This window comes from Manacus candei, unplaced genomic scaffold, assembly GCF_025592945.1.
Source record: "Manacus candei isolate 608988 ecotype Guabito, Panama unplaced genomic scaffold, ASM2559294v1 h1tg000028l, whole genome shotgun sequence".
Taxonomy (NCBI): domain Eukaryota; kingdom Metazoa; phylum Chordata; class Aves; order Passeriformes; family Pipridae; genus Manacus; species Manacus candei.
Window position 1 is genome coordinate 28,821,004 of NW_026138076.1, and position 12,601 is coordinate 28,833,604.

Consider the following 12,601-nt stretch of genomic DNA (forward strand, 5'->3'; position numbering starts at 1 on the left):
GAAGCAGTTTCCATCGCAGAGTTTTAAACTACCCTGAAGAGTGAGCATCTCCAGGCAGATTGGAAAGATAGATCTCTCTCCCTGCTTGTTTACTGAAAATGAGCTGAGATGATACTAAGCAGGACGATGTAGATTCTACCCCTGCCTACTGCTGACAAGTACTGCCCATCATTCCTCCCGCATGAGTGCTCCACACTGGTACTCATGTCTGAATGCTGTGCTGCTGGCCGAGTCTGCCCAGGGTCCAGTGGCAAGAGATGGAGCATGGTTCATTATAAAAATGCTTTCTGGGTTTGATGCCAGCTTTTGAAGCAAAAAGCTTTGAAAAGTCTCCTCTCGTGTAACTGGGATTACAATCGACAAAGCCATTGACATTACAAGTGTGTCAAGACTAGTTCAAACTCCAGTCCAGAGCCTGAAAAAGCACATTAATTAGTATCATAATGTCTAATCACAGTACAGGAACAGCTGGAAAGGATTAAAAACAACCCTATAAGCACATGCTTACTTGTACAGGCCATTGTAGGTGGGTCTGATTCCTTCCTAAAATAGTGTTCTTCACACAGGCAAGATGTGGATGCTTCATCAAGCGTGTAGCTGTGGGGGGGACATTTGCTGCAGGATGGACTGTGGGGTGAAGCTTTGAAGAACCCAGGTCTGCATACTGTGAAAAGAAGAACCACAGGCTAAGCTCTCCCATCATAAAATTAGTGTCTTCACATTTCGTCTTAAAAAACCCCCATATCCTCAGCTATAAAACAGACAAACACTCGCAAGCTATTTGGTTTGCATATTTTAAAAACACTAACAGATAGCACATACTTAAATATCTGCATGAAAAGAGAATTAGAATTTGTTGATTATTTTTTTCCCTTAGCATCTGCCATTGCTGGGTATTTATTTTCCTTGTTGAATGCATTAGAGGTAACATCTTCTGGGATCTGCTTTAGAAAACATTACTGTGATTTTTTTTTTCATTTAGTCTTAGAAAAACAGGTAAAATACATCTTGTGGTTTTCATTTAAGATGTTCTACACCCAGAAATCAATGTCTCAGCAAACAAATAGCATCATGGTGGTGGAGGGGATCTCAAGATTGACAGATTTAAGACATTGTGATAAGGCTACTTCCCTAGGGTCTTTTCCCCCACAAACCTGTAATGAATTTTGAAGTGCTCCACATAAGACAGACTATTCTGGCTATAGCCTGAACCAGGCATGCTCACTGTACAAGATATTCCTTCCAGTTCCAATATATATGCATGACGAGGCATAAAGAGTTGATCTGAGAGCTATTTTTCTTCTTACAAATATAGTGCTAAAGGTAGCTTGGGATTTTTTTTTAATAATTTGAAGTGAATACAGTAATATCTTGTTTCCAGCCTCCTGAAACACATGCTCTTTCATCTATGCAAAAGACTCTGTACTTCATCTGTGTGTGCACACTTAGTCAGAAGCAGTGACAGCCACAGGTTTGCAAGTAGTGTTTTAGGAAAAAAAACAGCTAGCCCTGTAGTCATACCATTATATGCAGAATTATAGATACACTGTTAGTAAACTGAGGAAACCTTGATTTTCTCTTTGTCTCAAAAAGCAGAAACAGAGAAATGTGTTAAAGCAGCCCCGAGTGATGCTACCTTTCTTCCTTCAGAGTTGCTCTAAAGTATTTCTGCCCTAGCATGATATCAAGGATGCACAAATCTGCTATCAGACATACAGAACTTACCTGGAAATCCCAGAGCCTTTCCATGTGCATTCAAACTTTCCCAGTTGTAATTAGCTCGCAAAGAAAATGAGTTCACAGCAAAAGCACTAATATTATCCCATCAGGAATGTCCCAGACACTCACAGTATGTGCTAAAACTCAGCAATTGATGACAGAATTTATCTTCACCATAGATAAAGTATAGATTTTTACTAGTGATCCCTTTCCTCTGATCAAGCAACTAGGACATCTGCTTCTAAAGTTGGCTCTGCTTCCTTCAGTACCGGAGAAACCCTCTCGACATCTTCCCTCTTACATCAGCTGCTTCTTCATCAAAGGTGAGGCACCTGCACATCAATTCCTAACTCCCAGAGCTAACCAATAAGTCTTTGATGACTAAGATCACTCATGCATAAAAAGTGGTGTGATCCAAGAGCATCCAACAGACCTCCCCCAGGCCCCACTTCCACAGTCTTACCCAGACTACAAAACTCTCACAGCAAGCACTGTGCAACTCTGAAGCAGGTCCCAAGCCCACTACTGGCTGACAGGTTGCCATCATGCATCTGCAGCCTCTCTACCCTACTCCAGGGGATGCTCATCTCCAGGAACCCTGCTGACCTCCCCAAACTGGGCACCATCCCACACTATCTCCCACCTCTCTTTTCTTCTCACAAGACAGGCACAGAATAACTAGTTGGACTGGAGGGATTTACAGGTTTTAAAAATCCATTTTCCAAAATTGCTCATCACCCAACTATTGCTCCACACCTAGGCTCTGCAGGATGCAGTCTTCTGCTTTGTGTCCATACACCAGGACTAGTGACCAGACCTAGGGCTGAATTTATTCTTGATAGCTTTTAGCAGACTTGCCACGAACTGCCCTCATGCTTTACAGCACATTTCTCAGTTTCTAGCACCTAGTTAAGTTCTTTTATTTACTTCACAGCCACTTTCAAATGCTGCCCTACCTACAGCAAGGACTTACTATGCAGTCTCTTGAGAGTCTTCTGGAAGAGTAGACCACCAAATGGTTCCTCTCTAGCTTACAATGGTATTTCAAATCCAAATCAAACTCACTTGCACACACAGATAACAGAGACGGGTAAATGAAAGCACAAAAATGTGCAACATATAACAAGGGCAGCCCACATCTAGTGTGTATTCAGTGTAATTAGCCTGCAAAGAAGAACTTGAATTTATCTCATTATGTCCCACCAAGACAGACAGAAAATCGTTACAGCACAGAAGTTTACCATGCTTCTACTTTGTGCAAAGCAGCAAATGCAAAATAAGTCAGTTTTCCTTGACAGATTTTCAACGAGGTACAGCTTGTTAATGACAGTATGATACGTAGATCAGCTCAAAGAGAATGTTTGGTTTTCATGAATAAGTATGGAGCCAAGAGATGCACAACGCTGATAACCAATGTTTTAATGAGGGATGTGAAATAAAACTGAACTGGACCAATTTTTTTATAGTCTGCAGGCTCCCATGGGTCAGGCAAGTCCCTTCTCTATTAAAAAACTATAAGGAGGAACAGTCAAGAGCATTATGTGACTGAAGATTTCAACATGAGTCCTCAAAACAAATGCCCAGCAGAGTAGAGTATTACCAGATATAAGTGAAATACTCTTGTGTCAGTTCTTAGAAAGGAAGAATTCAGGGACAGAGGATGGGATATGCAAAGAGGGAGTATAGAAAATAAAAATAAATGCAAGAAGTGCCACATTGAATAGTGTTGTGTCGAGTCCAAACACCTGCAGCAGATGCTTTGGGGAGGACAGAGGGAGATTTACTGGGTTCTCCCAGCACAGTCTTCCAGGCTCTCATGACAAGCAGCTTGGGGACAACTCCTGATGGAAACCACACTTGCACTACCATGCTCAGGAGCCGAAGCAGCTGTAGCTGCATGGGTGTTTCAGGCTTAAGTCATATCTATTATAACATTTTTCTCTTTAACATTTCCATTGTATATGGCACAGAGAGGACAACCTGTAAGATGGTACAACTGCCTAATAGACAGGGATGCTGTGATGAAATGGATGCTGTTTAAATGAAAGATGACCCAGGGACATCTTATGCCTTCACACTGTAGACCAGGTATGACAATAGGTGGATCACAAGCACAGTCTTGTGCTTGAAGCTGGTACCATGTCAATTTTCTGCCACTGTAGCAATGTCTCAGACATTTTGGAAATCAGCTTCAGAGCAGAACAGTGCCACAAACAACCTAACTTGCAGGTACCTTGGGTTTTGGTCTTTATCTTACCATTCATCTTCTGACAGTCAACCTTATAATCTCTTCATGAAGTATACATGACTTTATTTAAAATTACATGGGTGTCTGGGGTTTAATTCCTAATTAAATCTTATTTTAGTCTTCTTATATTTTTATCTTGGTATTTCCAATTCAACAGCTCTTGAAAGGATACACAGAACTAGCACAGTACATGTAATGGTGCATATAATGGTACTATCTCTCTTTTAAAGGGGATAGAAAGCAAGAGAAATAAGATGAGCTTAAGACTCCCCATAATCTGCAGCAAACCAGCTGAAAAGAAATGAAATCAAGTTTTAAGCTGTTGATGAGATCTGCTTCTTTCTTCTTAGTATTAAAACTGGTAACTCCTTAGCTGATTAACAGCCACCGATGTGTGAAAATAGTCTTTAAATTAAATTGGTTGCTAGAAAAAAAATAATTATTTTAGACACAGCAAATATGCCATAAACAGCCTGCTAGTGTTAGGTACAAGTGGGATGTGTTTCTGTTAGTAGCACATCCATTATTAGCAAATTAATTTCACTGTTTTTATTTTTAATAGCAATCACAAAATGTTGCGGGCACAGAGCATTAACATCTATGCAATCTCTTGCTTGCACACTTCAAAATGGGCCAGAGAGAGATGGCTGCAATGAAGGATGGCAGCAAGAGCATCTTGGGACAGCAATGGCTTGAACTGATCCCTTGAACCATCAGCAATCAGATTAGAAACTATCTTTGTACCTTGCAGATAGCAGCCCACAAGAGCCATGCTGAAAGAAACTGACTCTTGGAACATGGGTGGATGGAGGTACAATTACTCTTACAATGAAAACTAGCCTCTTTGAACAATGTGCTGAATGCACCATACCAGTAGTAGAGACAGTGAGTACCAGTGAGGAGACACAACAATAAATAGGCAAAACAAGCCAATAACATCAACCAGCTGGGACTACTTGGCAGATTATTTTCTGCAAGCCTTAACATCAAATGATTTGCAGTTGCATCCCTGTAACCACCCCTCCCCTGAGCTTTGGCTGAAGACTGCATCCAATGGGCAGGGCTCCTCACCTCTCCAGCTGCCCCATGCCTTCGCTGCACACTGACACTAGGCAACACATGCTGGAAGCAAGAACCATGTCTGAGGCTTTCCATACCCACAGGCATGTACATGGTCCTGTTGGTAAAACCACCCAATTATCACAGAATCATAGAATCATAGGCTGGAAAAGACCTCCAAATTCATCTAGTCCAACTTTTGACTGAACATCACCATGTCAACTAAACCACAGCACCACATGCCACATCCAGTTGTTTCTTGAACACTTCCGGAGATGATGATTCCACCATTTCCCTGTGCAGCCTGTTTTAATGCTTGACAACCCTTTCAGTGAAGAAATTCTTCCTGATGTCCAACCTGAACCTCCCTTGGGTGCAGCTTGAGGCCATTTCCTCCCATCCTGTCAAGAGTTGCCTGGGAGAAGAGGTCAACCCCCAGCTGACTACAGTCTCCTTTCAGGTAGTTGTAGAGAGTGACAAAGCCTCTCCTGAGCCTCCGTTTCTCCAGGCTGAACAACCCCAGCTCACTCAGCCACTCCTCGTAGGACTTACCCTTCAGACCCCTCACCAGCTCCACTGCTCTTCTCTGGACATTCTCCAGCACCTCAATGTCTTTCTTGAAGTGAGAGGCCCAAAACTGGACACAGTTCTCGAGGTGTGGCCTCAGCAGTGCTGAGTACATGGGGACAATCACTGCCCTGATCCTGCTGGCCACAGTATTCCTTGTAGAAGCTAGGATGCCATTGGCCTTCTTGGACACCTGGGCACACAGCTGGCTGTCAACCAGGCCCTTTTCTGCTGAGCAGCTTTCCAGCCACTCTGCCCCCAGCTTGCAGTGAACTGAGTGTAACCCCCATCTCCCTGTGTCACTGGGAGGCGAGAAAGTAGAACTTGGGAAGGAGGGAAGGGTGGGGTGAAGGTGTTTTTAAAATTTATTTTACTTCTCATTATACTGCTGTGATTTTATCAGTAATAAATTTAAATAATATCCCCACTTCAAGTAATTGGTGAGTGATCTCTCCCTCAACTCATGAATCCTTTGTTATACTTTCTCTCCTCTCTCCAGCAGCAGAGGGGAGTGATACAGCAGCTTTGGTGGGTACCTGGCATCCAGCCAGGGTCAACCCACTATAGCCTCACAAAATTGGCCTTGGCCCACAGATCCAGCCTGTCCAGATTCCTCTGACCCTTCCACACAACTTAGTGTTGTCTGTGACTTACTGAGGGTGCACTTGATCCCCTTGTCCAAATAATCAATAAAGTTATTAAACAGGACTGGCCTCAATACTAAGCCCTGGGGAACTCCAGTAGTAACTGGCTGGCAGCTGGACGTACGTAGCACTGCTCACTACCACTCTCTGGACTCAGCCATCCAGCCAGGAGAATGCTGTGGGAGACAGTATCAAAGACTTTACTGAAGTCCAGGCAGACAACATCCACAGCCTTTCTGTCATCCACTAGGAGGGCTACCTTGCCATAGAAGGAGATAAGGTCGGTCAAGCAGGACTTCCCTTTCCTAAACCCCTGCTGCAAGGACTGATGATAAATGATGGAGCGTGGCCACGCGAGCTGTTCCGCCAGCTCCCTCAGCACCCTCGAGTGGATCCCATTAGGCCCCATAGACTTGTGAATGCCTAAGTGGCATAGCAGGTCACTACCTACCTCCTCCTGGATTGCAGGGGCGGGTCTATTCTGCTCCTCATCCTTGTCTACCAGCTCAGGGGCCAGTTGCCTTTAGGATAACTAGTCTTTCTGTTGAAGACTGAGGCAAAGAAGGCATTAAGTACCTCAGCCTTCTTCCTTGTCCTTGGTGACAATGTTCCCCCCTGTCCAATAAAAGATGGAGATTTTCCTTGGCTCTCCTTTTGTTTTTAATATATTTATAAAATCACTTTTTATTATTTTTCATAGCAGTGGCCAGATGGAGTTCTAGTTGACCTTTCGCCTACATGACCTATCGACATCTTGTACTCTTCCTGAGTAGCTTGCCCCTTATTCCAAAGGTCATAAACTCTCTTTTTACCCTGAGTTCTAGTGAGAGTTCCCTCTTCAACCTGGTCGGTCTTCTTCCTCTCCAGCTTCTGGCACGTAGGGACAGCCTGCTCCTGCACCTTTCAGATTTCCTTCTTAAAGTATGTCCAGCCTTCTTGGACCCCTTATGAACCAGTGGCCTGAACAGGCCAAAGTCCACCCTCTGGAAGACCAAGGCAGAGGTTTTGTTGACCCCCTTCCTTCCTTCACCAAGAATCAAAAACTATATAATTTTGTGGTCACAATGCCCAAGTTGGCCTCTGCATCTCCCACCACCCTTCTCCATTTGTAAACAGCAGGTCTAGCAGGGCACAGCCCCTGATAGGCTCGCTTACCAGCTGTGTCAGGAAGTTAATCTTCCACACACTCCAGGAACCTCCTAGACTGCCTCCTCTCCACTTTGTTGAGTTTCCAGCAGGCATCTGGTAAGTTTAAGTCTCCCACAAGAACAAGGGCAAATGTGAAACGTCAGCCAGTTGCTTAGAGAATATTCTATCTGTCTCTTCATCCCATAATTAGTATTAGTGGGAATTCCAGTTTTGTCCCTGGAGAGAGAAAAGGCAGGAAACATGACCCTCTAAGCCTTGAAACCCAAGGAGATATGAAAAAGGTCCAACTTATTACTCCCTTTGCACTCTTGCAACGCTGGGAGGATAAGCTCACAGTACTTAAGTGCTTAGGAAAGCGACCTTTCATATGTCCCAGAAAATAAAGCTCAAACAGGAATTACACTGTCTCCCTTGCAGAGCACCAAATCAGTTTCCACAGTAATCAGAAACCACAAGTATAACTCATAAGGAAGTGCCACTAATCCATAAATAAAGCTAAAGGACTAAATCTAACAAAAATTAATGAAGATAAGGATACCCAGTCTAGATGGAGCACAGGTTATCCGGCAGAACCTGAGGTTTCCTCCCCAGCATGCAAACTCCCTTTGCTTCTCCTTCATATCCTTTAGTGCCATTTACCTTTTCAAACTGCAAAGTTCTTTGGACAGGGATACACAGCTCAAATTACCATAGCTTTCAGAAGTAACCACAGTGTAAAACTCCCTCATGGACAGACCCATAGCCCACACTGAGCCAGCTCTAAGCTGAAAAACAAGCAGGATGTGGAGAGGTAGGTACGTGTGTGTGGGGAAGGATGTGTGTGTTTTTAGCTCTGTAGCTCATCAAATCTGCTTTCAGTAGCACATTGCTCCGGTGAAGGGAATATGCCTCGAGAACTGAAGGATCTGAGCAAAAACAAGCTACAAATAAACCAAACCTTGTTCTCATCTCTGGAGCTGCCATGCCTTGAAGCATTTGCACTGAGAAGAGGGGGCTGCTGCCTCTTAGATGTGTCCAAAACCTATAAAAGGGCTTAGCAAGGTACAGTTTTTATAATGTGGAATCAATTAAAATGCTGAGAGGCTCCAAGCCTCAGGTTGTGCTTCTGACATGCTCTTTTACTTACAAGAAAAAACAAAACAAAAACCACAATAGACTGTCTTAATGTCTTCCAACCAGTATAAACAGATGATCACCAGGCTCTTCTAAAAAGTATTTCAAGAACCTACCAAAGAGCATCCTCCTGCAGAATTTTTAAGCAGACTCCCAAGAGCTAATCCTGCCCTCTCTAATAGCTCTCTTGAACTGCAGGCTGACACTGAAATTGCTGCCACAGCTATAAAACTACAGTAAAATGTGTAAAATGCCCTGATTATATCTCCTTTAGGCTTTGCCTCTCTATCTGCAACAGTTGCTTCCTGTATTACACCTTGGGTATTTGAAGGGAATTAAATAAATACCCACTAATAAAACACAGCAATTTGAAGCTGCCAGTTTGCTTCAATCCAGTAGATTTGGCAGCACCTTTAGGGAAGTCCAACACCCAGTGCTGTAGCCCAAGGTCTGCTTAGGGTCTTTTTAAATGGTGTCCTGGAGCTTGCTGGGGCATCTGAGGTCTTTGCACTTTGAAGAAAGAGACTCAGCTCTTACCTTGGATGTAAGCCAATTCATGCATCTCAAGTAGGAAATATTCTTTTAAGCTTTTTTTTTTCCCCTAAGAAAACATTGTGTCTTTAGATACTGTTCTGTCCAACCGCACACTAACTTAGGCTGAATTATTTCCACTCCACATTGAAATCAGCTCTAACTCTGAATACAAAAACAACCTTGAAAAGTATATAAATATATAAATAAATTAGTACTTTCAGTTCTTCCCTCTGAAATACCACTTTTTTCTACCATGTGACTAACTAAATTGTCACACAACAATTTACGACATAACCATAGTTGCTAGAAAACTAAGAATTAACTGCCACTAATAACATTAATGTGTTTCTTCCAAATGGTATAAAACTTCATCATATGTCAACACTCTGAAAAATTCATCAAATTCCCAAATCAGCTACATTTACAAGCCATAAAAATACCTAAAACACAATACATTTGAAAACACTCATGCTTACATTAGGATCTAATGGGCTATATTTCTGCACATTCCAACTTTGCTCTAAAGAAGATTTTTAAGCAATCAATGAGGCAAAGCCTGAGTCAAGCCTAAACTCTCAGCAGTGTGATGGAGGAGCAGTGAAGGAGATTTATTCTGGCATATATGCAAACCCACACTATCATTTGGGTTTGATTTTGCAGAAGGAAAGCAAGCTATGGAAAATAAATGCTCTTAAGGGAAACAGAAGATTTTTCAAAAGCACTCAGCACTGCGCAAGCGCGCTCCCACCAACTGTGTCAACTGCACAGCTGGCTGTGCTTTGGTTTTGTGGGGGTTTTCTTGCCAAACTTTCTTGTCCAAAAAAACACCAGGAGAAACTGGTACATTTCTAGAGAAAGCACAACTTGAGATGAAGTGTCGTTTCCTAGCAAACACAAAATTTCTGTCACCAGCAGCTGCATGCTCCTGCAAGCGTGTACAAGGGCTCCTTCAGCTCTCAGGCCAGGTGGCGCCTGCCATCTTCCTCGCTCTCTGGCTAAAAGGGACAAATCCAGGTTGATCTCACTGAGCCCCAACTATGTGGCTTACAATAAAAAAAGGCAGTCCACATCCTGTTGCTACCGCTTCTCTGCCTATCATAGCTATAAAATATATATCTTCATAAATCTCTATGTCTATAAAAATCTATCTATGTATTTTTACTTTGTTGTCTGAGGAATGGGACAAATGCACTTAAATGATGTTTAAATTACTGTCTTTGTTTTTTTAATGAAGACAAACTGAAATCATTTTACTCCCTTAAACAGAGGAAGCGATGATTTACAATGCTGCATCTAAAGGAAAAATATAATTAAAGACACAGAAGGCAGCAGAGACACATTCATTTCCGCATGCTTGTACACATAACTTGAGATGCCTGGCTCTGCACATAATCAAAGAGGTGCAAGAGTCTATTTTGGGGGTTTCTGCACACAAAGACATGGACCCAGGTTATCCTTTGTTACACAAATGGCAACTTAAACATTCAAGCTGCATTGTTGCGCTAGGCGAGGGAAGGATTGATGGACAAGGCACAGAACTCCCTCGAGTTCAATAGTGGCATTGACTGAATAGCAATAACAAGCATCATCCCTAATGGCAACAGGGGGGCAGGATCAAACTTGAAAATGATGCAGCCAAAACTCCCCTATGTCTGTCTGTGTGCACCTATTATGGACAATAATGCAAAGATCAGTCGGCAAAAGCTCCTGGAAAATAGGGTTCTTCAAAGCTACACGTTTGCTAGCAAAATATTACAATAAAAGGATTTTAGTCTTCTGGTTCAGTCTGCCATAGGGATCTGGAGCCCAGCCAGCAAAAAAAGAAAGATTCTCTAATTATGCTGTGGTTTGGACAATTGTAAGCCATTGTGGTTAAGAAATATGACATTTGGGAGGATTTATTTTGATGATTTATGCCATGTGTGTTTACTCTACCAACATTTTAAGGTTTTAGCCTGAATTAATAAACTGCACATATGCAGGCAGTAAAGAGAAGTAAAAATGCTTAAAATATTTCCTTCTGATTGGCTCTACCTTGAGCAACTTCATTTGCAAGAACAATACTTCTATGTGGTATAAAATCAGCCTTTCCTCTCCTGACTATTTGGTCCAAAATAGGCAGCATCCTACCAATCTAGAGTGATGTTTAACACCTTCTCAAAATGATCCTTTCAAACCCGGCATCAAGTGTTTAAGGGCTTGTTTGCTTCTACTTTATGATCATCTGTCTCAGGAGGTAAATTCGGCAGGACTGGTTGCAGACAATTTATTTTAAAATTGTTCCTTTGTAATTTATGGCTGAACATATGTCACTCTAGACACATCTATTCAAATTCCATCAGAGGGTGACAAAGATGGATCTTTTACAGTCCTGACCAAAAAAAAAAAAATAGGAAGGATTTATCCAGAGTTGCCTGGACTAAGTGTGCTAAATGGATTTATGCACAGAACTATGATTCTGCAGAAGTGGTTTTGGGGTTTTTTTGCAAATTTCAGGTACAGGTGATACTAGCCAATTTTGCTGCAGGCAGGCAGCTTAGAGGTGCACAGAAGAAACATGGACAAGTCTCTTGGGGAACATCTGTCTCCCTTCAGTCATGCCTCCTTCCATAGAAGCTCGTGGGTTTTTGCATTGGAGCACACTGGTTGGAGCTACAGATGGAGGTCTCACTGAGCTAAATTCTGCCCTGTTATACATATCACGGGATGCTTTTGCTTTGGTTAGGAGGCAACAAATCAAGGACCTGTGTGCAAGGAGGATATGGCAAATATTAATACCCTGACAAATTTAATGAAGAAAGCTGAGCAAGCTCCACACATACAGCCAAGTGCAGAAACATCAAGCGGTTATCCCATTACATGCAGACAGAACACTATTTCGGTTTAATTAACCAGACATAAAAATATTGAGATTATTCGTTAAGTTGATTAAACTACTCCTTTGGCTCAGATGAACACTGAAACACTTCACAGCTCGGTCTGCCTTGCCAAGTAATTCCACCAAACATGTTCCTCTTTAGGAACGAGCTCAACAAAGGCCAACCTGAGGCATTGCTGGCTCTTCCCATGTCAGCCAGACAATGGTAGGAGCTTCCACATTCCAATCGTTTGGAGAATTTATTTCAGTATGATCTCTCCTACTTCTGGAGAAAAACTTGCTGCATATAAAAAAAATGCTCAAACGCAAGATAAATCAATAAACTTGACACTTTAAACCTCCTGATTTTGAAGCCAATCTCAATACTATTTGGGTAGTGGACCTTGTGGTTTTTGGATGCTGGAGATGAGTCATCCTTGTCATGAACTAACTAGAGCTGCCCTGTCTCCAGTCCAGTCAGAAAAACACCAGAAGCCCAGAGAAGAAACCCATGTAGTTATATCCCAAGAAGATAGTTTCTTTATCAGACTAGAGCAGTAGTTTTCTGAGACAAAAGCATGCACTGGGAGGGAGACGTCCTGCTAGTATCCCTGTCCACTGCCTCTTCTCATGGATTTTGTTCTTGCCCCAGAAATGACTGGTTCACAGTCATGCAACTGTTCCAGGAATTCAGATATGAAGCTAAAAGAA

General features: G+C 42.4%; 1 protein-coding gene across 10 annotated transcripts in view; it reads right to left on the bottom strand.

Annotated features, from left to right (window-relative positions):
- EPHA5 (EPH receptor A5) overlaps positions 1-12,601 on the bottom strand; it is a 200,343-nt gene that overhangs the window by 89,830 nt on the left and 97,912 nt on the right. For 8 of the 10 annotated variants that reach the window (XM_051790688.1, XM_051790685.1, XM_051790684.1 and 5 more), the window contains exon 4: positions 509-664. The exons of the other annotated variants lie outside the window; for them this stretch is intronic. In XM_051790688.1, coding sequence (XP_051646648.1) covers positions 509-664 — 156 coding nt within the window. The remainder of the gene's footprint in view (positions 1-508; positions 665-12,601) is intronic. 10 annotated transcript variants of the gene reach the window in all.